The sequence below is a fragment of the Rattus norvegicus genome, chromosome 7, assembly GCF_036323735.1.
Source record: "Rattus norvegicus strain BN/NHsdMcwi chromosome 7, GRCr8, whole genome shotgun sequence".
Classification (NCBI taxonomy): domain Eukaryota; kingdom Metazoa; phylum Chordata; class Mammalia; order Rodentia; family Muridae; genus Rattus; species Rattus norvegicus.
This window is the reverse complement of record NC_086025.1, coordinates 105,811,191-105,837,133: the sequence shown is the minus strand read 5'-3', so window position 1 is coordinate 105,837,133 and position 25,943 is coordinate 105,811,191. Positions and strand designations below refer to the sequence as shown.

General features: G+C 44.9%; 1 protein-coding gene across 8 annotated transcripts in view; it reads left to right on the top strand.

Annotated features, from left to right (window-relative positions):
- The window catches only part of Col22a1 (collagen type XXII alpha 1 chain), a 237,471-nt gene that overhangs the window by 20,113 nt on the left and 191,415 nt on the right, over positions 1–25,943 (top strand). For all 8 annotated transcript variants that reach the window (XR_010053430.1, XM_063264443.1, XM_039080218.2 and 5 more), the window contains exons 2-4: positions 2,577–2,739; positions 4,980–5,546; positions 25,147–25,221. Coding sequence is in view for 7 of the 8 variants with exons in the window: in XM_063264443.1 (XP_063120513.1) it covers positions 2,622–2,739; positions 4,980–5,546; positions 25,147–25,221 (760 nt within the window). In the remaining variant the exon portion in view is untranslated. The remainder of the gene's footprint in view (positions 1–2,576; positions 2,740–4,979; positions 5,547–25,146; positions 25,222–25,943) is intronic.

The following is a 25,943-nucleotide window of genomic DNA, read 5'->3' as shown; positions in this document are numbered from 1 at the left end:
CTGTCAGTGTCAGGCACTGGGAATATCTTTATGATTAAGGAACTAAAGATAAGGTTTGGGTGCTGCTGTGTCCATAAGAATGGCCTGGATGGTCCTGTCTCCCAGCCAACCCCAGCCTCTGTGCTCAGCTCTCTCCTGTGGCTATACCACAGGGTTATTAACTCCTTCTTCATTCTCCCTTCCTCCTTCCTTTCTTCCCTCCCTCTCTCTTCCTTCCTCCCTCCTTGTTTAGTTTCTTTCTTTCCCCTCCCCTATCAGCATTAGCTGAGTGTTACATTTTGCTGGGTTTTACATTGGTACCAGAGATACTAAGGCCTTTTTCTTCCCACACTTAAAGAGGCCCCTCAATACCACGGAGGGGGGATACTCATGGGGAGATGGCTGCAGCATGGCTCAGTGTCAGACCCCATGGAATCAACCATGCTTAAGACTCAGGGTGGGATATAACCAGCTTCAAGTTGCCACTAATTTGACAGGGAGGAGCAGGATTTGAGGAGGGGCCCTCCAGCTGTAAGCCTTTAGCCCTGTTGAGGGTTAGAGGGGATTCGAGAAGAGTTGTGATCTGTGAGCAGAATTGAGATGACCTATCTCCCTTGTGGTCATGAACAGCATGCCGTAGCCATTGGCATACAGATTCTAGACCACATCACTTTGGTGCCGTACCTCAGAAAACTGATATGTTGTAGTTTGGTGAATATAGGGACTAGGAGGAATTTTTGGCTTGAGGCTCAGGCATGTCCCTGACTTGTCCTCATCCCTACCAAAAAGCTGACTAAAAGCCTGGACTTAGTATTCATGGGAGGTGACTCTCAGAACTGCTGTTTTCAGTGTATGCGATCTTGGCTCCACCACTGCTAGTGGTATAGCTCCTTCATGGATTACTTATATACACAGTGAAGGTGACCATGCCAACCTGTAAAACATGAGGACTTACTGAAATCATAAAGGCTTCCCTCCATCCCTTAAGCCAAGGTAGAGACAGAATCCTAGGATGAGTGGTGCAAATTTCAGAGCAACAGGGTGGCATGGTTTGTCCTGGAGACCACTACTAACATTGTGTCTTTGTTACGGTTTCTATTGCTGAGGCAAAAACACCATGACCAAAACGCAGGGTGGAGAGAAAGGGTTTATTTATCTCATGCTTCCATATTGCTGTTCTTTATTGAAGGAAGTCAGGACAGAAACCATAACAGGTAAGGATTCTGGAGGCAGGAGCTAATGCAGAAGCCCATGAGGGTGCTTCTTACTGGCTTGCTTCACATGGCTTGCTCATTTTGTTTTTATAGAACCCAGGGCTACTAGCCAAGGGAAGGCACCACCCACAATGGGCTGGGCCCTCCTCTTTGATCACTAATTGAGAAAATGCCTTTACAGCTGGATCTCATGGAGGCATTACCTCATCTGAAGCTACTTTCTCTGCAATAACTCCAGCTTGTGTCAAATTGACACACAAAACCAGGCAGTACCTGTGTATGACTGAGATGAGATGGGCATAGACCCAAGGTTTATAGCACATGTATGTGTCTTTGTATGAGAGAGAGAGGGGGGGGAGAGGTTCATTGGGAGGCAGCAGCCAACATACAGACACACAGACACACACAGGTACACACAGATCGAAAGACAGACAGACAGGGCATGATGATGGTGGATTTGTAGCTGCACTGTGCCAGTCTATAGACTGCAGTTTACACATCTCTCTTTTTGTCACACTAAACAAATTGTGAATATCACAATTTGTTCATAAACATGAATCACACCAGTATCTTAAAAACAAATAAGTACACTTGCTGTCAACTCATTCTCTTGCTTCCTGCTTGATGCTTTATTGTTTACTAATCTAAATTCTGGAGATATGTTTGTTTAGTATTTGAAACATTAAGAAAAATTCCCTTCCATTTAAATTTGGGGGATGGGTCCCTTGGAAAATTCGTATTTGCTACTCCAATCATAGGTACTGCCTGTGCATGCATACAGGATGAAAACCTATGCCCCAGTTTTCATGGTGGTAGGTGGGGCAGGGAGGCAACAGGGTGAAAGGAAGCCTATTGCTGAAAGGAAGGGAGGTCATTGTTCACTAGATACTGTTGATGGTGGCTCTCAGCCATATGGAGGGATATGCCTGGGGGACAGCAATGTCTGGGCTCAGTTCCTCCAGGGCTCTTGGTAAGTATGGCGTTTCCGCAGAAGGAAATCTTCTCTACAGGGGACATGGTACCTGTGGGAAACTGCTTGATAGTCCACAGCCACCATCTTGAGCCTGCTGGGCTGGTGAGATTGGAGTGGCTGGTCATAATAGATCTGGGGGTCATGCTAATTAGGGGACTTGGATGGTTCTAATGAAGAGATCTGGGAAGGGCACAGCTGTGGGTCACCCAGCTTCTAGACCTCATCCATGAGCCAGGAAAGGAACTGGCCAGATCCCACGACATCACTTTTCAGAAGGTTACACTATTGGCTGTGGGGAGAGTGAAGCTAAGGGCTGGAGATTGGCTGGCACCTGGATGTGGGTTTCCTCCCTTTTCCTTCTGACCCTTCAGCTCTGCAGTACTTCTCAGGGTGTGTTTTTTTCCACACAGGAAATGTTCCACTAGACTCCAGAGGTATCTCTTCTTGATCAAGATATGCCTGTCTCCAAGAGGAGGAGAGCCATGGCTGTCCCCCGAGGGAATCCTTTGGCCTGCCTTCTGTGGATTCTGCTGCTGTGTGGAGGGTATGGTAGTTGCCAGGCCCAACGTGCAGGTGGGACATGAAGTTGGAGACGGGACACTCAACTTCCGTGTGTGTGTGTGTGTGTGTGTGTGTGTGTGTGTGTGTGTGTGCAGGTGAGGGTGTGGTCCTGTGAATTAGCTCATGACTGACTGAGTATATCAGAGTGTCAGCACTGTAGCAAGTGTATCAGCTGCCCTTTCAACTGATGTGTGTGCAAGAGAGCAAAGAAATGTTAGAGTGAATGTGAGCATATTCTAGACTGTGAAAGACTGGACCTCTAAGAAAGAACGTGTGTAAGAGAATATGATAGCGTGAGAATTTATAAGGGAGGTATTAAGAAGTTTCTTCTCTTAAAGATTCATTTATTTTTATGTGCACTGGTGCTTTGCCTGCATGTCTGTGCAAGGGTGCCAAATCCTCTAGAATCGGAGTTAGAAACCATTGTGAGACACCAGTGGGTGTTGGGAATTGAACTTGGGTCCTCTGGAAGAGCAGCCAGTGCCCTTAACCACTGAGCCATCTCTCTAGCCCTAGGTAGAGGGATTTTGTGGAGTGAGAGAGGGCGAGTGAGTGTGCAAATCTGGGTTTTGCTTTTTACTAATTTACAAGCATAAGAGCAAAACATATATAATAATAAAATTAATGGTTATTTCACAGCTCTGCATGCATTGGGTTTCCTCAGGCATACAGAATTTGCATATCTGCACAGAAGGGGTGGGAGGCAGGACTGAAAAGACTCGCCCTCCACGAACAGTACCCACACAATGTTGGACCCTGAGGAGAAATGCATCCCACCCCCCAGCCTCAACCCCTACCCCCTGCTGGTGGAGGGCTTCTCTTCTGCTCCCACTCTTCTGCCTCCTGTGGTGTATGCACCTTAGGAACCCAGCATCAGTGATTTCTATTTCAATCATTTTATCTGAGTGATACTACAACTTCTTCCTATGGCTTGATTGGTCATGCTACTTGGGTAATTCTCATAGATCTCTCCCCAATTTTATGAGTTTTCTGGGCTTAAGTCACCACATTTCCAGCTGATTGACTGGGAATTCCTTTGAAAGGCCCTTGAAATGGTGCAACAGATCTCTCAGTCCCCATTTGGCAGACAAGCACATTCCCTCATGCTCTCATGGGCAGATCAGTCTTCGACCATAGTCAACTTGATGTTTCACAAAATATGTTCTTTACAACCCTCATGTTTGTGCCGCGTGCACCGTTGCTGACTTTCCAAGTGTCTCATTTTGAATTATTCCAGCCAAGCCCCCTGTGTTTGTGCAACACTTTGAAGCTTAGAACACACCTTTTCTCAAACAACCTAACTATGGAATGGATGGGTGGACCCTATAATAAGGGTTTATTTAAGGGGGGATTTACATTAATGCTTTATTTGTTTAACTACAAAAACCATGTAGTTTATGTAGAACTATTTTTAGAAAATTTAAGCCTATGATGCATTCTGGAACTCTATAGGTATATTTAATTACATAAAAACACAGTTGATATTGTTTCTCATGGTAAAATACTCAAGGCAGTGGACTCTATGAAGTCATGGGAATCCACACGACCAGCCTGGAAACTTGCTTCTAGCATTCAGTTAGATGTGAGAAAGTAGACCATAGACCACCAGGCCTGACACATTCCCAACACTCACATGAAAGCTGGATACGTAATAGAGCATGCGCAGAGGTGGGGGAGGCAGAAAGATAGTTGGAGCTCAGTGCACAGGCAGTCAAGCCAAGCCCCAGAAACCTCCAGGTTCAGTAAGAGATCCTGTCTCAGAACACTATGAGAATACTAGAGAGGGAAACTCCAAAGTCCTTTTTTGGTTTCTGCACAAATACACTGTATACACAGACAAGTCTGTTCTCTCTCTCTCTCTCTCTCTCTCTCTCTCTCTCTCTCTCTCTCTCTCGCACACACACACACACACACACACAGGAGAGAGAGAGAGGGAGAGAGAGAGAGAGAGAGAGAGAGAGAGAGAGAGAGAGAGAGAGGGAGGTACTAAGAAAATAATAATCACTTTTTAACCAATGTTAAAGCAAAGAGCTTAACACTTAGTAAGCGTCCTGTGGATGTAAATCACGTCAATATGCACATATCCTCATATCCTCAGCTGGTCCTCACTGTAACTCTATAACATCTCCCTGCAGTGGGATGTCAGTAAGAGGCAGGGCAGGGAGGCTCCTGAGTCAAGTCTAAAGGAAGGAACTAAATCTGTAAGTTTCCCAACACTCATTCTCCTTTCACTCTTTCTCTCTCCCGTGCAGGTTGCAAAAGTGTGCAGTATGATCTGGTCTTTCTTCTGGACACGTCTTCCAGTGTAGGCAAGGAGGACTTTGAGAAGGTCCGCCAATGGGTAGCCAACCTGGTAGACACCTTTGAGGTGGGCCCTGGCCACACCCGTGTGGGGGTTGTGCGCTACAGTGACCGGCCCACTACAGCCTTTGAACTGGGCCACTTCAGCTCCCGTGAGGAGGTAAAGGCTGCTGCGAGGCGCATCACCTACCATGGCGGTAACACGAACACAGGCGATGCGCTGCGTTATATCACCAGCCGCAGCTTTTCTGCCCAGGCAGGTGGCAGGCCTGGGAATCGTGCCTTCAAGCAGGTGGCCATCCTGTTGACTGATGGCCGTAGCCAGGACCTGGTGCTGGATGCTGCAGCAGCTGCCCATGCAGCTGGCATCCGCATCTTTGCTGTTGGTGTGGGTGCAGCGTTAAAGGAGGAGCTGGATGAGATCGCTTCAGAACCCAAGTCTGCACACGTCTTCCATGTTTCCGACTTCAACGCCATTGACAAGATCCGTGGCAAGCTGAGGCGTCGGCTTTGTGAAAGTGAGTTGACCTGCTTCCCAGTGGAGCTCTGTCCCTTCCCAAGAACATCCCTACCTGCCACCTTAACAGGCAACAGAGACAGGCAGCAGTGTGCCAAGCTCAGAGAAGTCGTGGGTAGACAAGAAGCTGAGGCAGGACAGGGAAAGCCGCTATTCCCAGGGGCTAGCAAAGCCAGGGCAGAGTAATAGCCCACACCCAGCAGAGGCTGTCATCCAAATACCGCTTTGGTTTCTCCCTCCTTGAGTAGAGGTAGAAAGGACTTGGGGGTTAAAAGTGACCTGTTTCCTTTTCAAATCTAGCCTGCTGACCTCCCATAGTTTCTGAACTTAGAGGCAGAGCCTATCTGTTCTAATATATGGAAGTTTGTCGAGATGAATACAGTTTGGGACTGGACAAGTGCCTGTTTGAGTGGCTACCTTAATCTGGCTGTGTGCTATTTGAATTTTGTGAGCTCCTTACAGTAAAGAGGTTTATTTTCTTTCAGTTTTTTTTAAATTAAAAGAATAAAATTTCAAAAGTTAAAAAATGATTAGAGGCAGAACCTCTATTGGTCCTTAGCATGCTCTCCCAGGGAGTTCACTGAGTGATCAGGATAGAAGTCGGTGACAGGGTGACTCAATGCATTCTGCCTGGAACCGAATCATCTGTGTGTCCCAGGGGCTGGTGACCTTCCGGCATCTAAGGTGACCCAGCTCTCTAATTTGCTTGCCTGGAATCTGTTGAGGGTAGTGGGAAACTGGGGAAAAGCCTGGGCATGGAACAATAGCAGTCACACTGATACCGGCCTCAGGGTTATCCTTGAAGTCTGACCTCCAGGATTTTAGAGAGGCGATTCTGAGGACTTCCCTCACCAGCATGGGGGAGTGCAGAGAGAATTTTTTCTTCCCCTAGCCTGCCCTTGGTGTTCACCTCTCACCCCTTCCTGTGGTGACGTTTGTCCTTCTTGGATAGAAATACTTGTGACATTCTCCTCCAGGCCCAGCAAGGGCTGTGCTTTGAGGCTGGTTAGAGGAAGTACTGGGACCAGAGTCTGACTCTCTCAATGATTACTGTAGGGAATGAGCAGTCCCTGGATGGGAATCCCAATGGGTTCTCTGCCAAGGAACAGGCAGCCTTGGGGACTTGGGGCCTTGGGGCAGTAGATGAGATCAGAAGTGGGATAGATGGGAATGGCTTAGATCAGTGATTCTCAGTCTTCCTAGTGCTGTAACCCTTTAATACAGTTCCTTATATTGTGGTGACCCCCAACATAAAATTATTTTTGTTCCTTCGTAACTGCCATTTTGCCACTGTTAAAAATAGTAATTAAAGCATCTATGTTTTCTGATGGCATTAGGTGACCCCTGCAAAAGTCCTTTGAAACCCCAAAGGATTGAGAATGCATAGGCTTAGAAGGAACAGATCCTAAGAAGGGCTCTGGTTTGAAACCCAGTGTGAAAAAAACAGCTTATTCCAGAAACTAGTATGGCTCTAGATTTTCTTACCATAGTATGACTATCTGTGTTGTTTATTAAGCCAGGGTTTAAATGAAATGGGCACTTACTGAGGCTCTACATCTGTGAGGCCTTGTGCTGATTTCTGGGGCAGTAGACCCTGTGGTGATGGATCCTTGTCTCCAGCTTAGTAAAGACACGTGAGCTATGCAGACATACAGGAAACCAAGCTGGAGCATCATGTATTGGGGGAGTCATTGCTGAGAATTTAGGATTCTTAGGGACTCTCTGAAAGAAATGTGCTCAGGATGATGGTGAATGCATGAGATTGACACATGACGTGAGGTGAGATTGAGGGATGCTTCATCAGTGAACTATGATACATCTGTGCACAGCTGTCACAGAGAACAATGACCTTGCTGACTTCCACATTTTAGGAGTGTGAGTATAGAAGGTTTTGGAGTGAAGGTGAGGACAGAGGAGCAGGCATCCAGCATGCAAGCTCAGGGTTAAGAGCTCCAGATGTCATCCCAGAACGCCTTGAAGTAGATTTCTGAGAAGCCAGAGACACCTGGTATTGACTACTAGCATTTTCCCATCTTGCCTGGCTGTTTAGGCTGGTTCTAGATCTTGACAAGGCTGAATGGGGGTGACAGAAAAAACCCCTCAAAGTGGCAACCCCACCAAATAGGGTGGCCTGGGAGCATGCTTTTCTAGCCTCTATCCTGCACAGGATGGCCTCCTCCAACTGTGACTACTGGTGAGGACTCATCACTATCCTTGCCTTTGAATCAGGGACAATGCTTCAGAGCACAGGTGACAGAAAACCCTGCTCTCTGTGGCCAAACACATGTTCCCAGATGTACAATGTGTATGCTTGCATGTGTATGTGAAGTGTCCCGTTTTAATTTTGTATGTTTGGTTGTGGTTATTTTCTCAGGAAGCAGACAGATTGTATTGGTAGGTTTTGTGGGGAGTGGGGGTGAGTTAGTGGGGCATAGGTAAGATAAAATACATTGCATATGTATAGAAAATTCTTGAAGAATAATAACACAAAACAATTAAAAAAACAATTTGCAGACATCAGCATTAGTACCCTCTCATCACTGTTTGTATTCCAAAATCATGCTGTAAATCTAGATATAAGAATTAGATTGCTTTTATTTTTAAGGCGGGTGGTCCTGGTACCCAATTGAACTATAACCTGAGCTCTGTGATATTTTTAAAAGACATATTTATTTGCTTGCTTGTTCATGTTTGTGTATATGCATGTGTGTGCAGAGGCACCCACCTGTGTATGTGCAGAGGCCAAAGGAGAGTGATTCCTGGCTTAAGCTGGAAGCCAAGAGGCCCCTGTGGTCCTCCTGTTCTGCCTACTGCAGAGCTGGGGTTTACAGGTATTTGGTATGTCGGTGTTGGGATCCTCACACTGCTCCTCATGATTGCACAGCAAGAGCTCTTCCCTGTAAGCCTGATGTTTACTTATAATGATGAAATTATGGTAATTCAGTGGCACAGTTAATGAAGCTGACCCTGGTTAAAGTATTCTTCAGATCCCGGAAGTTGTTCCCAGGGTGCCTTACACAAGTCTTTGAACAAAACCTATAGGAAACATCTATTTGTCATGCTTCACCACTACAAATAGACCATGTTATTTCTTTTATCCACCTGCCTTAGATGCCCCGCTTTCTGTCGTGTGCTTTATAATTTACTTGGAGTTATGTCTCTCCACAGCCCACGATGGTGATCCTCATATCTGTCCTGCAGATATTGGTCCTGTTCTCATAGCTTCTGCCTGGGGTTAGGCAGAGTGTCTCCATATTTCATACAGAGGTGGCAGGATGAGACCCATGTCTATCCTGAGACCCAGTGCTCTACAGAGCCCCAGCCTGTATCTAAACTTCACCAACCATGCAGATGCTCGATATGTATTTCTTTTAAAAGTTATTCAAAATATTTTTTGATGTCATTATATAATTGCATCATTTTCCTCTCTCCTTTCCTCCCTCCAACCTTTGCCAGTGGGACACTCCCCCCACTCTCTATCAAATTCATGCCTTTTTTCTTTAATTATTGTTACATATGTATGTGTTTAAATATTCACATATGGCCCACTCAACCCAGAGAACACTACTTGTATGAGTTTGTTTTCTTAAAGGTCAAAGGTCAGGTGGCTTCACAGAATAAATTCATGTCTCCCTCTGTTTCCAATTAGAGGCAATTGTCTACAGGGTGATGCTCTCTGCTGTGAGAAGCAGAACGCAGGTTTTTATTTTTTATTGGATATTTTTTATTTACACTTCATATGTTATTCCCTTTCCTGGTTTCCTGTCCATAAGTCCCCTATCTAATCTCCCCTCCCCCTTCTTCTATGAGGGTGTTCTCCCTTCCCAACCACCCCTACTTCCTACCTTGACATTCCCCTATACTGGGGGAATGTCCATCCTTGGCAGGGCCAAGGACTTCTCCTCCCATTGGTGCCCAACAAGGCCATACTCTGCTACATATGCAGCTGGAGTCATGGGTCAGTCCATGTGTAGTCTTTGTGTAGTGGTTTTAGTCCTTGTGAACTCTGGTTGGTTGGTATTATTGTTCTTATGGGGTTGCAAGCCCCCCCCCCCCAATAGATTTGATTGAAGGTGTTCTCGCAAAAGTTGTGCTTGAAAAATGTATGAGTGCGTGTGACTGTATGGGTGAATTCATGAGGGTACAAGAAACAGTCAGCTCTTTCCTGGAAGAAATGAAAAGGAGTCCCTACTCCTATATAGCCTGGCTGCTGCCTCCCTTGGCCTGGCCCCGTGAATGTGGACGTCCATCAGCCACCCCAAGACTCCAGGTGATGTCACTGTGCCTCCTGGGACTAGGAACAGGGTGCAGGGTTGAATGAATGGGCATGGTTGGAGAGGATGCCAACACAAGCCTGTCATTTCTCTTTAGAGTTCTGTGGCCTGCAAACTTAAGAGGGGAGGAGACCATTTCCTAGGAGGCCTGGCAATCAGTCTAGTTCCCATAGGCATGTCGTGGGACTGCTCATAGTTCATTGTCTAGCCCTGAAGAAGAAATAGGCTGAATATTTGAGTCTTCAATCAAATGATCATGCTCAATATATGGGAATAGAGAATTTCTATCCCTTCTTCAAGGGAGGGAGTTTTATACCAAGGAAAAGCCATAGTGAGTTAGAGAAGGTGTCAGGAAAAGGAGCGACGGATAGAACTAGATCCAGAAGCACACATGCTCACTAAGAGACCCTTGAGACCCTCAAGAAAATCCCATGGGCTCTCAATAGTCAGGATTCTCCAAATGCCTGAGAAGAAGTGAGATTTAAGTTAATGCTTAGCCACCCAAGGAGAAGGCAGTTTTTGTAAACACAGCTGGGAGATGAGGAGGAACTGGTCTGTTCTGGTGACAATTGAAACAAAATCCCCTTACAATCACTTCAAGTATAAACAAAGCAAAACAAAATAAAAAGGCTAACAATAACATAGTAGAAACATCTGGGGAGATCAAATCAAGGCACATCACAGAACCCAAACACCAGAAATAGTTTCTGCACATGGATGTCATCTGTGAGTGACATTGCAGCCTGAAATGAATGGGAGCCTTCCTGAACACGGACTTCATACTGACTAAGGATGTGAATGGAGGTGATGCTGAATGGGGTGCTATGATACTGATGGTGATGATTTGAATGGAGATAAGTCTGATGTTTGTGATGCAGAATGGTGTGATGCTGAATGGAAGTGATGCTGATGTTGGTGAAGCTGGATGGGATCTGGTTGCTTTCGAAGCGTATATTCCCTCATTTTCAGCTAGCGTAGCTTCAGAATGGAACGAGGGCAGCTTAAAGGGTGAGCAGGCTTTGGGGGATGCCCGTGGTGATGAGTCGTACTGCCCCCTTGACATTAGACATATCCAGAGGTCATGGTCTCAACTCCCTATTCTCCGTAACCTCGTGGGGTTCTCAGGAGATCCAGTCTCAGGTTCATGTTCCTACAGTGTGTGGGGTTGAGGCTGCTCTGTGGACAGGCTTCACCCAGAGCCTTAGCTGTAATTAAGAGTTTTCTCTACTCTGGTAGACTCTGTGGTGGCCACAGAACAATCTTTATATAGCTTATCTCCCATGTGAATGGGTCTCTGGAATTCCAGTATGCTGCTCCAGGAAGCCTCCACCTACTTCTATTCTGAGGAAAGGTTGTGGCGGTCCTCTCTCCTCTGTCCCTGTAGGCAAGGGGTGATGCTGGTCCTTGCTTTTCTTGTTGAGTTGTGATGCTGGTCTGGATTTGGAGAAGGGGCTGTCTCCATGCTCCCATGGTCCTCTAACCTCAAGACATAAATGCACCCCCCACTTACTTCTCATTTGTTCTCTTAGCTCACTTCCATGCCCAGTGCAACTTGGATCACTGCATGTCCCACTTGCTGGTATGACTAGGGGTGGGATGAGCGAGGCTTGTTCCCTGTGAGGGGGAGAATGAATCTGTCACTTTAGTGTGCATCTGGTGTTCTCATCCAAGAAAACCTACCCTGCATTTTGATTAGTGTTTGTCAACGTTGTCTACCCTCTGAGGTAGTACTCATTTGCCATCCAGTTTGCTGACACCCAAGAGATCCTACACTGTACCCATAAGACATACACATCACACATAGTTCACACCTCACATTTAACCCTTACACTCCACACCTGCGTTAACACCTTACACACACACACGCACACACACACACACACACACACACACACACACACACACACACCCCTTACACTTACACACATACAGGCATACACAATGCACATCTGGGAACAAGTGTATGACCACAGAGAGACCCACCCATCTCCATCTCTGGGTGGATCTAGAGGCTGGAGAGAAATGGGTGGCAGCCCAGCTGTGGGTTTAGAGTGCCACGTTGGGCCTGTGGCTTGGCACTGAGGATCACATGGGCCACAAGAGGCAGCTGGTCCAGACCCCACCCTCTCTGAAGGTCACTGTGAGTTCTTTTCGGGAAGCTTGTCATGTCCTTGCTGCCCACTGGAAAGGGTAATCTTGCTAATTAACACTGATTGAGGGCCAGGAGATTTTATTAGAATATGACTGGAATGGATGAGAAACTGAGAACCACCCTTCATTTACTGTTAATGAATTAGCTTTAATATACATGTTTAAGAGAAACATCCCCTGGGTATGCCCAGCTACATCCAAGCCTGCTTACAGCATGTCCTTGGCTGACTCCTGTCCCTGCTCAGACAGCTGACATATTCTACCCTCCACTATTGCTGAGCTAGGGAGAGCAGCTCTGTATCATCTTCTAGAACAAGGATCTTCTCTAGTTCCAGGAATGCATCCATCCTCTCTCCTTTCATTCCTGAGGACCATTTTTTTTTTTTTGTTCTTTGCCGTATAGAACATTTTCATGATGAACTCTCACAAGCTTATGAATTTGTTCCTGCAGGCTGTTTGTTTATTTTCTGAGTTTTACATTTATATTTATTTATTTGGTATGGGAAGCACACATGTAGAGGTGAGACAGCGACTTGTGTGGGTCAGTCTTCTCTTTTACTATGTGCGGTTTGGATATTGAACACAGTTAACCAAGTTTGGCAGCAAGCACCTTCATTTGGAAAGCCATCTTGGAGGCCCTCTCACAGGTTGCTTCTTAGCCAGGGTCAAAGTGCATGAGCCAGTGCTATGTAGATGCAGAGGAAAGTGCTGGGCAAATCATGGTACCTGGAACTGGTCCCTGTACTGCTTTCCCAGCTCCCTTCTTTGCTCTGTCAGTTAGGATAATGTCATACACCCCACCTTATAAAGTAGTCGTTCTCAACCTTCCTAACTGTGACTTTTTTTTTTTGCACAGTTCCTCATGTTTTGGTGACCCCAACCATGAAATTATTTTTGTTGCTACTTCATAACTGTAATTGTTCTATGGTTATGATCTTAATGTAAATGTCTATGTTTTATGATGGTCTTAGGTAACCCTTGTGAAGGAGTCGCTTGACTACCAAAAGAATCAGGACCCACAGGTTGAGAACAACTGTTAGAGAGGGTACACCCGTTCATTAAGTTCATGCCATGAAGTATTTGACATTCTGATGACCCCAAGTATGGGTTCTAAGTACATACACTAATACTTATATGTGAGTAATACATTAATACTTATATGTGAGTAAATGAGAATGGGCTGTTCTATGTGCATCTAATCAGATGTGATCAAGTCTAGTATATTTTACTGTTTCAATTTTATCATCATCACCACCACCACCACCACCACTACCACCACCACCACCACCACCACCATCATCCTTTGCTATCATCTAGTCCTAGAGGAAGCCATAGAAACAGTGTATTCCCTCACCCCCCTTCTCAGAAGTTGAAATACTTATAAAACACAATTGCATATGCTCTGTGTGCTGAGATTTACAAGCCCACCAAGCATTGTATTTCAGGTTGTCTCCAAACACTACTGGTTGCACCATAGCCATGGTATAATGCTAGCTTCTGTGATTGCCCAACTATGAGAACTGGGGAAAACTATGAGAACTGAGGTCCTGGGCTGGTATACCATTTTTCTCTTGTTTGGAGAGAATTCAACTTTTTAACATCAGGGTCAGCCAGTGGAGTCAGACCTCAAAGCTCATGTTAAATGCAAGCTTATTTATTTATTGCTAAATAAGTGATCCTTTTGTAGCTTAGTTTTCTTCTTTTAGTTTTAGTTCTCTCCTTTTGTTGACCAAAGGAACACAGCCTTGTCTCTCCCTCAGTTTCCTTATCTGCCAAATTGATACGATGGGTACAAATTCAGTTAATGGCTGGTTATCGCTGTAAATGTCACTAATATTATTGTTATTACATTTTTATGAAAAGAGCATTAAAAAATGAAATCAAAGTACACCCAACAATAGGACTCATGTTCCCCATCACAGGGAGGGCACCAGGTAGAAATGGAAGATTGTCTTTGTGAATTCTATAAAGAGAATTGTCCCACACAGGATAAAAGACCTGTCATGGTCCCTTATGGTGGGTTGCTAGCAATCACCCTTGGACCAGTCCTGGAAGGCATCCATGCTTAAATGTTTGAGTTTTTCAATTCTGACAAGTCTTGTCCAGATGTCACTTCTAATTTGACTTTTCTCGAGCAGCAAGCTGTCTATTGCAGAGGCCGTGTGGCACGCAAAACCCATGGTAATGAATGCTCTGTCCTATGTCCTTTGCAGACACTTTTCTGACCCTTATATTTTTACGTCACTGCCACCTGTCACCAGGTTCTTAGCTAATCTTAGCAGGATGTTTCTCAGGGCTTCAGTTCCCTTGGGTACTGAATGTGAAGTGGTGTCACTGAAGGGGTTCTCCTCTTCTTCTCCGTGTCTTGGTCAACATCATGATAACAAGCTGGCCATTCCACTGCCAAATGTAGCTTCTCTTCTGCCTGTCACTGCCCTGTGATATTCATAGATTCCTCACCTCTCCTTATACCTTCGCAGGCCTCAGAATGCCTCTGTGGGACTGGAGGGTGGTGTGAGCTAAGCTATTCCCTGTGCCCAGTCGGCCAGACCCTGCAGTGGGGTCTGTCAGCCCCATCAATCTGATAAATGAGCTACAACCTCCTAGATATGACAATCCCAGTCACTACAGTCATGTTCTATCAAAGCATTCTAGCCTATGGAGAACTGACTGAATTTCAAATTGCAGTTCAGATTTTGAGTTGATAAAGCAGTAACTTATAGTGACCACAAGTAAATTAACATTTACAATAAGTATTTATATATAAAAAGTATACATGTAAAATCTCTCTATATATAGATTAGGTTATGTATATAAATACACATCTATATAATTAAACTTATGGGTGCATTTTGTATTTCCCACATCCCCTAGTTAAATGCTTTCTAGCTGAAATGTCAGAGAATGAGTGGGGGCATAAGGTGACACAGTGTCTCAGGGCTTTCCAAGAAATGTGGCTAATTGAATGTTTCTGATTCACACTACACTTACTGGAAGACTGGAGGCAATAGTGGTCCACGCTGTATACCTCCAGTGTCTTAATTTACTGTAAAATGTGCTTGTTTTGTTTTTGTCCTCTGCATTACATTGACTTGGGTTTCTTGAATTTAATCATAAATGCAAGCATAAATACATACATTAGTTATACAGACACACAAATAGTCACACTCATGTAGTTATAGGAACACATAGGTCAGTCACGTGTATGACTGCTAACTAGACAGTCTTCTGTATATTAATCACTCATATCAAATGTGAATTGTCTTTGGAGGTGGGATATGAGCAACAGACTATCTTTTCCAAACAATGGCTGGCATTTGACCTGGCACCAAAGCTACAGTCTGGCTTTAGGTTAGAGCACCATCTGGCTACCTCTTATCACCACTATTCCATCTGTCCTAGTTTCATTCATGTTGTTTTGATGAACTGTCCAAATACAAAGCAACTTGTGAGGGAAAAGATCTGATTTTAGCCCATAATTCCAGGTTAATAATAATTGCTGGGTTGGCACAGCAGGGAGAAGTTTGAAACAGCTAGTCACATGACACATATGATCAAGAGCAGAGATCGTATATATACTTGCTCACTAGCTTGTTTATTTTCTCCTCACTTATACAGTTCAGTACCCCTGACTAGGGAATAGTGTCACCCACAGTGGGCTAGTTCTTCCAATATCAATTAACTTACTAAAGAAAATCCCTTACATAACATGCACACAGGCCAACCTAATTTAAACAATTCTTTAATATTCTTTTCCCAGGTGGATCTAGGTTGTGTCAAGTTGACAGTTAAAAATTATCACCCTGTACTTTAGGTATAAGCCATTGTTGTCAATTGTCTGGCAACAAGTCAACCTCTTTGTCTGGTCTCTGCTTATTCTCCTGTCCTGTGACATTGCGATAGTCCTTCTGGAGGATTCATTTTTGCCCTGTTGTCTGTCCTTATTTTTCTTTTGTTAGGCATACTCAAGCCATTGTGTCTGAATATTTTTCACTTTCAGACCCCTGCCTGGAACTCCTGTGAGTTCCTTGTCTCTTTCGTGCCTTCATCTCCTTCCCTCTCTCCTGTCTTGGTTGAGAAATCTCTGGCCCTCCAGCTACCTCTCCATTGTCATACCCTTACCTCAGTAAGATACTCATTACAGTTCATCTCTTTTGTTGGATATAGCTCCAATGGATAGAGGACTTGTCATGTGACTCATTGGTTTTGCTCAGATCAATGCTGGGTATATAGCTGGCATAAAGATATGGAATAAAGAAACTGAAGTTTGCTTCTGGACAGCATGCTATCTCTTAGGTACTGAGAAGGTTGATAATCACTGTCTTGCTGACTGGAATGTGTTACCAGGCAGTCCTGAGTTCTGCTGGCCCCCAGTGTTCTGCTTTGCTTCTATTTTTCTTCCTTTCTCAGGGACACATAGTCATAGTCTCTGGTGACACCTACTGGTGTTGGGCCAAGAAACATTCCCGTGGAGGGAAATGAACCTGTGCCCTGGGACACCAACATCTTTGGATGATAGGTGTCCCTTTCAGACTTCCTTGAATAGTGACGCCCCACAATTTGCTCTTCTGTCCCAGTGAGCCTCTTCAAGAGCAGAATGTCACCTTCTAGTTTCTAACATACCTGTCTTTGCTCTCCCGTGCAGGGGTCTCTTAGTTGCCTTGAATTGCAAACCTGGCTTTGGGTCATGAGGGTCCATCATCTTCCTGACTTTGTCACTTGTTCCTCGGTGGTTCTTGTTTCCTGCCTCCACTGCGAAACAGCATCCTTCAGCCAAAGCCCTTCATTTAGCCTCTGGAGTCCCGCAGTTGCCTGTTGTGTCCTTCCCTTTCCTGGTTGGTTGTTCTCCTTGTATCTCAGCTCAGATGTCACTCCACTAGGGGTTCCAGTGCCCATCCTGGAAGTGCATTCATTACCCTGTCCCCATATGGGTCTATTTCCTCTCTAGTGGGGGTGATACATCTGGCCAGTTTGCTTGCTTATACTGCCCTCTATGTCTGCTCTTAGCATGTAGACACCAATAAGGAGGGAGCTCTTGACTTTAGTCATATGCTTGAATTCCATCCACAAGCTGTGACAGATGTGTTGGACACATGGAAAGTATGTCTTGGTTGAAGGAATGAATAATGAGTGAGTGGTATTCGTTAGATGTCAGGTGTCAATGCTTGGTACTTTCTATACACTGTTCCACTTGCTCTTTATACCAGATGGAAGGGAATTCTGATTCCGGTCTCTCCTTGAGTTTGGAAATTGGTACATAAGGGCTGGGTGGAGGCCTGGGTAACTCAGGACTCTTTATTTTCAGCCTGGGGGATACATTCTTCCAACTTAACTCTGTCTCAGCTTCTCCTTATGCAGCAAGAGGTATGTGGTTGTTATAGGAGAGGAGAGATGACTCTGCAGGACCCTACCTTGTTATCATTTGACCTCAATATCTAGTCTACAAATGTGGCGGTACAGGCTTTCCACCATGGAAGGCTCAGCTATGTCTTCTCCCTTCACACTACACCTGTCCTTTTCTGAGAGAGTAGCAAACTCTGAGAGATTGTGTGACCACTAAGCATAGCTGTCAGCACTTTCTAGCAGGATATTTTTCTAGTGTTACTGTGTTTGCCACATACCCTAGAAGACTAGCTCTGAGTCTTACACGAATGCTTTCCAGAAGTTTGGCCCCATGTCCATATCTCTACAATCAGGAAGTTCTAGGAGGTGTGGATCACCTAGACAGGGAAGCCATGGCTTCTACACAGGAACTCATATACTTTGGCGTTGTCTTAGACAGGGTTACTGTTGCTTTGATAAAACACCATGGACCAAAGAAACTCGGAGAGGAAAGAGTTTATTTGACTTACATTTCCACAGTGTAGTTCATCACCGAAAGAAGTCAGGACAGGATCCTGGTGGCAGGAGCTGATGCAGTGGTCATAGAGAGATGCTGCCTACTGGCTTGCCCCTATGGCTTGCTCACCATGTTTTCTAATAGAACCCAGGGCCATGAGCCCAGGGATGGCACTACCCATAATGGGCTGGGCTCTCCCATATCACTCACTAATTAAGAAAATACTTTGCAACCAGATCTTACAGAGGAGACATTTTATTAATTGACGTTCCCTCCTTTTAGATGACTCTAGCCTGTGTCAGGCTGACATAAACTAGCCAGCAAAGACATGGAAGAACTGACAGCACCAGGGGATCTTCGAAGTGTCCCAGAATAGGCAGCCGGGATGGAACTGAGCATAAAAACACAGTGTCAGGCTTCTGGGTGGTCACTTTCTCTCATGATCAACACTATGGCCTTTGGGTATGATTTCTGACACAATCCCTTTAACAAGTTGTTCAACTATAGATTACTAATAATTATGTTTCCCCTGAATCCCTGTTCAGGGTATTACATGAGGGCTCATGTGTGACTGCTGTTGGGCAATGGCTTATTTTTCTCTTATATACAAAATACTTTCCAAGGCAGGAATCAAATGGTTGAAATTACATGTGTTTACGCTTGACTCCCTGTGCCTGTGTCTACCTCTGCCACTTGATGGCTTTGTAATTCTGGTTACATTTAATATCCCTGAGATTTGGTTTCCCAATTGAATCAGCAAATGAATCTTGCAGGTGTAGAGTTATCAATGATGCCTCTGAAGGCAGAACTGATCAAAAGCCAGAGGGTGTTTCAGAAGATGGCAGCCCAACAGGATGCTATATAGGCAGGCTTTGGAGACATTCAGTAGTCCCTGGTCAGGTGACTCTGCCTCTAGAAAGACTATGTTGTATTGAGGATCAAATATAGGAGACTTTGTGCTGAATTGCCACCTTCTAGCAGTGTGAGCTTCGGGCAGCTCCTGCTTTTTGTGCATCTGCAATTAAGGGCATCTACCTCATAAAGCTGTGGTGAGAATGCAATTAAATATGTTAATTATTTTGACATGCTTCCCCACAGTGTATACTGTGCAGCAAGTCATTCATATATGTCTTTTGGTCCTGGAGATAATCCTGTCTCCCAGTTGGGTAGTGAAGAAGCCAGAAACAGCACACACAGCATGCCCAATATCTAATCTAAACATATAACCACCCCATCCCTGGGAAGCTATTACCTTAATGTTATTTCTAATGTTGTTGTATATGGTACAATATTTTCTGCCTATGTAAAAAAAGGAGAGAAGACACAATCCCTAGATGACACAATTGGAGCAATGGAGGAACTGGGCTTGGGTGTCTATAGGTGTCTGAGTCATCCTTTTCTTCCTCTACCCTTTCTCTTGACTACTCAGAGTATCATCATCTCCCTCTGGTCATCTGCCCTGAGCATAAGGTGATGAATGAGCATCAAATGCTTTGTCTTGTCCTTAGTCAGGCACCGGATACATGCCTGACCTCTGTTGTTTCTAGCAATAGCCCCTCTCTCTGCCCAAGACCTGTCATCTCTACTATAGGGATCTAGATTCAAGGTGGTGTTTAAATATAGGTACTCCTTCTACCTGGTAAGCTTATCAACTTTTCTTAGATATTAGTTGTGTAATTAGAGCAAGTTTTACTTAGAGTGGTGGTGTGTGTTCAGCCCTGGGTCAGACAACTGGCACATAATGGGTTCACAGTAACTGCCAATTTCCTCTTTTCTAGACTGAAAAAAAATCTGGATGAGAACAAAAGGCAGTATGACTGTGTGTCCTATGGAGAGATCCATGGGTGTGCCAACATAAAGCACAGGACGTCAGAAGCCTTCCCCACCCATAATATGCAAACAGGCTCTTTGTCTATACAGTAAATTGAGGGCAAGTAAGCTCAAGTGATTTTTCAGAGAGACTGAAGTAGGTGTCTAGTGTTACCCCTTGAGACAGTGCCTCTGTCTAATTCTTGGCATGATGGAGTCTGACCTGTGTGAAGACACTAGTGTCTCTGTGTTCTCCCGAGAAGCACTATACCCAGAGTGCAGTGGAGGAATATCTATATATAGATGACGAGAAGGCCCTGAGGGAGCAGGGACTTTGCAGTCACCCTTATCTGCAACTTATTAAGTATATCTTTTGATTCCTTAGCTCCTGCTTTAACTCCTGTTCGAGTGGATGCTTGGTGATGATCAGATAAATTCATGTACATGGGGTAATGAAGGGACTCTGCTCTGTCAGTAGCTCCTCTCCCAGGGGAATAATGCATTAGTTCCCATAACCCATTACTTTTTCTCACCGCATTCATAAACTCAAACTTTCAGATAGTTCTCTGCCCCAACTTCTTAGAGAAGCTCAGAAGTGGGTTTTCTCATTTGGGTGCATTCAGAGGGTGTCCAAGAAAGGGAAAAAACTCAATTATAGTGACATAAGCAATTACAGAGTAATCATAGTGTGTGTGTGTGTGTGTGTGTGTGTGTGTGTGTGTGTGTGTGTGTGTGTTGAGAACACTCTTGTTTCTCCAGCCAAAAGAAGTAAACAGTAGGAATTATGTTGACGGCTAATAGTGACTGTCATACCCCCCAAACTGTGAGTTTTGGAGCCTGTGATAGGATAACATTAGCTCACTAAAATCATGATGTACAGAGTACCTCAAAAACTGCAGTCTAGTAGCCACCATTTCCCTCTCAGTTCAAGGTCACTGGTTGTTTCTGTTTTGCTTAAAGCAGAGGCCTGGGCACAGTGGAGTCAATGGCCACCCCTGGGGGAAACTCCCCTAATGGTGACTTGAGTATTGTGCTGCTAACTCTGGAACTTGGTCTGTCTCAGGAGGGGTCCTTATCCTGGTAGGAGTGAGTGGGAACACCCCAGCCCATGAGCAGCTGAAGTCAGGGCTATGAAATGTTCTGCTATGCTTCCCTGTGTCCTTTGAACAAGGTGGGCATTTAGAACATATCTAGAGCTCAGTTCATACTTCAGTTGAACAAATAGTGAATGCGGAAACAAATGGGCCATTAACCAAGATGATAGAGATATCTTTCTGCAAGGAACTGGAAGATGGCTGGCTTGGGATACTATGCCCATCTACCTGAAAGCAGACCATGTCAGCTACTTTTGGTGGCACCGTGGCCTGATATGGGAAGCAATTTTTCAGCAAGAAATAGTTATTTTAGTTTATGATTTCAAAGGTTTTTAGTCCATCGTAGGAAGGCATGGTGGAGTGCCTCAGTTTGTGGCAATGGGAACCTGTGGCAGAGGCTACTTATGTCACAGTCATTTGGAAACAGAGACAGCAATCTCATTCAGGTATAATCTTTCAAGCCTTCCCTCCCCATCTGGCAGTGAGACACTTCTGCTAGGTGGGCTCATGCACCCAAAGGTGCCAGTATCTCTCAAAACAGTGCCACTAGCAAGAGAGAGGGGAGTTGAAAACAGAAAATATGGGGTAAATGTCAGAATCAACCATGATGTGGGTGAGCCCCAAGAACGCTAGCATTGTTGGGAAACCTGGCTGGGGAGTTATTTAGGGAGCTTTCTGTCATCTGCGCTCACTTACAGGATGAGCTATGAATTGCCACTTGGATCTATTGAATGGAGGAGGTTTAACAAGGATGTGTGATGAAGGCCTTTGGCAATCTGCAATTCTTTCAGGAATGAGTCCTTAAAGCAGTATGGATGTCTCCCACAACACAGTCTGTCTACTTCTATGATCTTGCGATTGCCCTTGCCGTCTGAGTCTTTAAACCAAGTCCTTCCTTCCCATGGGATATGAGCAGATGTGATTCAGTGATGCAGGTTCCTCTGGGCTCTGGTCCCCAGCCTGTAGGGTTCTGCTTCCCATCCTAGACAGAGCCTTTTGAGTCAACTTCATTTACAGTGTAGACTCATTCCAATGACTGGCTATCCCACATTTTGCCTTTCTGAAGCACTGTTAGAGTTGAAGCAATCATTCACCACCCCACAGCTGGAGGCTGTCCTGGGCGGAGCTGTTTAAATATTGCCCAGCACCCTGCTTCTTACCTCAGATTTAGCTTAGCTAGACTGCCTGGTGCTGGTTCCAAAATAATGTTTTCCATGGGGTTGTCAGACACGTTGGTGCCTTCTAGGATTAACATTAAAACCCATCCTTGAAAGTAGGGCACTTTTTTTTTTTAAATTAACTTGAGTATTTCTTATATACATTTCGAGTGTTATTCCTTTTCCCGGTTTCCGGGCAAACATCTCCCTCCCCCCTCCCCTTTCTTATCGGTGTTCCCCTCCCCACCCTCCCCCCATTGCCGCCCTCCCCCCAACAATCTAGTTCACTGGGGGTTCAGTCTTAGCAGGACCCAGGGCTTCCCCTTCCACTGGTGCTCTTACTAGGATAGTCATTGCTACCTATGAGGGCAGAGTCCAGGGTCAGTCCATGTATAGTCTTTAGGTAGTGGCTTAGTCCCTGGAAGCTCTGGTTGCTTGGCATTGTTGTTCATAAGGGGTCTCGAGCCCCTTCAAGCTCTTCCAGTTCTTTCTATGATTCCTTCAACGGGGGTCCTATTCTCAGTTCAGTGGTTTCCTTACTGCTGTGGGCTAACAGGGTCCAATAGCCCTGCACTCAAATGTTAATATCCCCAAATAGGAAAAGTGACCAGCTGCTACTCATATGGGATGATGGAAAAGGCTGATGATTAAAATAATAACACATGATAGCTAGATTGCTTCCTGGGCAGGGCTGGATCACAGGGAGGTTAGCAGGTGTCTTATGGGCTCACTTTAGGACAGTGCCTCTTTGCTCCAGCCCAGTTCTCAAGGCAGCCCTGTGAGTGAGTGTTGGGGATGGATCACCCTTTCCAAGATGTTTGCATCATGGTGGACTTAATGGTCTCTTGCTGGTGGGTGAGTCCTGCAGTCAGCACTAGATCCAAGCACATGAAAACCCAGAGCTAAGGTTCATTGTGAGCCAGAGAGACCTAAAGAGTTCCTTTGCCTTTCAACTTCATTTTAAGGTTGAAGGCTTGTGAAGACTTCAAGGTAAGATATTTGTGCAGTGTGGTGTAATAATTTATTTTTTAGCTAGGTGACATAGTCCATGGTTTTTGTCTGAGATATTTTGCTTCTTCTGGCCTTTAAATTCATAGGGTGTGCTGCCGAAGCACCATAAAGTGGCTCAAGTGGCATTTGTCTGTTGTTCCTACCCTCTGGCCCACAATTCTCATTTGATGAGTGGCCCACTGGCCTAGCCTTTTCATATATATGTTCATACCTCCATAATTTGGTTTTCCTCAGCCTGTGTCTCTCATGGTTCTCTTCTCTGTTGGGCTCAATCACATTGTTCTTTAAAAATTATTAGTTTCTTGATAATTTTATACAGTATGTTTTGATAATATTCATGATCACCCTGAACTCCTTCCTGATCCACCAGCCTTCCCTATCAACCCAAATTTGTATGTTCTTTAAAAAAGCAACGCAAAGCAAAAGCAAAAGCAAAAAATTAAACCGAAGAATGCCTATCAAGTACAATTTGTGCTGCTGTATATTCTTGGGTGTAGCCTTCTATTGGAAAGAGGTCTGCTTCCCAGGGGATACCCTATTAAAGAGAGCCGAATCTTTCTTTCCCAGAAGGTATCAAATTCCAGTAGCACATCAGCAAGAGGTGGGACTTTATGCCAATCTCTTCTCTTTGTGCTGGGGATTTGGTCTGGCTTGAGCTTGTGCAAGTTTTGTGCATGCTGCCACAACTGTTCTGGGTTCGTAGAGTCAGCTTCCCTACATTATCCACCACCCCTGGCCCTTAAAACCTTTCTTCTCTCTCGCAACCATGGGAGACATAGGCTGAGGAAAACCAAATTATGGAGGTACGAACACATGTATGAAGTGGGCCACTCATCAAATGGGAATTGTGTGCCAGAGGGTGGGAACGACAGACAAATCTCCGAGCCTTGGGAGGAGGATGTGTGATCTAGTTGCATTTAGGGCTGAGGGCTTCACAATTTCATCTCTGTGTGTTAACCAGTCGAGGGCCTCTGTGTTAAGTGCATTCTACTACAAATAAAACAGATGCATTAGTCTATAGGTATTACTGTGAGTCATTGGGAGTCTTATTTAATGCTATTTTCATTATACTACAGAATAATAGTAGTAGGTTTCCCCTAGGGCCTATGACCTGTTTGTTCATAAGTTTTTGGACCACTGTGGTGTGAGGGTTCATCTCATGGAGTAGCATTAAATCCAATCAGAAAGCACTTGGTTCCTCCATAAGGTTTGTTCATGCCATTATTGCGTCACTGGACACACCTCGCCAACACAGTCACTGTGGCTTATAGGGTCAACAGCGTGGTAAGACTTGTTCCCATTTTTCCTCTGGCAGTGTGCATGCCACTTTCTAGCACTATGAAAGGTAGTCAGCAGGAGTGATGCTTCCAGATCAACACCAGTTTATTATCTCCATGTTCTATGAGTCAAGGAACTATAGCAATAGGGTCTTCAAGTTTTGGGGGACTAAGCAAAGCATTGACATTAACATTTAATATTTAGGGGATCTATGTAACTCAGCTGGTCATCAACTCCTAAAGAGACAACCCATTCTGGCACCAGGCTATTTTATCTTCCAGCCCGTGGTATAGAACCTAAACATTGCCATTTTTTTTTCTAGCATGACTCCGTTTTAGCTCTCTCTGTATCTATCTATATCTATGTACATATATCTAATATCTATTTTTCTATCTACACATACACATAACACACACACACACACACACACACATGCAGGCACGAATGCACATACACACATTTCCATATGATTTTTTGAAAGTCTTCACTCTTATCTCTTCCTGTATTCCCTCCTCCTCTGCCCTTCCCTTTCATCCTCAATACCAACATAACCCTTCCCATTCCATTAATCACCTTTAAGCCTTTATACCATTGATCATGTCTGCATTTATTGTTCCTTTTAGAGGAACTTTTGGGTAGGCTAGCAGGTACACCTGTGGTCTGAGTTTCCTAACACTGTCCTGGAGTCCTTGAACCCTGATTCTGTGTTACTAATATTGGTTTTCATGTGGCTCCCTTTGATGTATAAAGGGATGCTAGAAAGTGGAGGTATGGGCAATGCCGTGATCATGTCTTACTGTAGTATGATATTTAGAGTCAATGCTTAACAATGACATAAGTTCATGAAAGGGTTAAAGAATAGGATGTGCCCAGCACCCTCTTTGTTCATCTCTGTACTGTAGGTAGAGTGGGACTTGTTGCTCTCACCGTCCACAGGGAAATAGTAGGCATGTTATCTTATCAGTCTCTCTTCTTTTGCTCTTTTCAGATGTGCTCTGCCCTAGTGTCCGGGTAGAAGGAGATCGGTTTAAACACACCAATGGAGGAACCAAGGAGATCACAGGTAAGAGAGACTCCAATACCCAGGGTTGCCTTCATGTGCAGCTTACAGACCTAAGGGAGGCCTCTCTGACTCTTTTATCACTGGTTACTTCCCCTGTGGCCACAAGTCCCACATAGCACTTTGAGTATGTGGACTGTTTGCTTTTCTTCTGCTTTTCTTACCAAGATATCTCCCCTAGCTCCAGGTCCCTTTCTCCTTCTTCCTTCCTCCATCTTCCTTGGGTTCAATTCCAGAAATGTACATAGCTCCTTCCTGGGAACCAGCACCTGAGGTTGAGACTAAATATGATCCAGACATATCCAGTCTGTCCTATCTGCGTGCCCTGTGGACTCTAGCAATGCAACATCTGTATCTTCGAGCCTGAGGATCTTTGTAGTAGAGGCTTCTATTTTTGTATGTACAACAGGAAGAACATGCAGGGTAGCTGATGCCCCTTGAAGCACCTCCCACCACGACAGTAAAGGGCTAGGCCAGTGCATGATCCTTGGGGTGACTTGTAAGTGCATAGCAGACCCTGGCTCCCCCTGCTTCCATGAAGGATCCAATGAGATAGAGTGTGGTAGCCTGCTAGGTTATTAGCTGCATGCTTCGGTCACCTCTGCACAGTCTCTCCCACCAGGCAACACCAGTTAAACTTCTGGAACTTTTGGAGGAAGCCACAGCAGACAGAGCCATCTAATCTGTTCTTGCTGACTGGGCTTATGACAGGCAGTGATTACTCA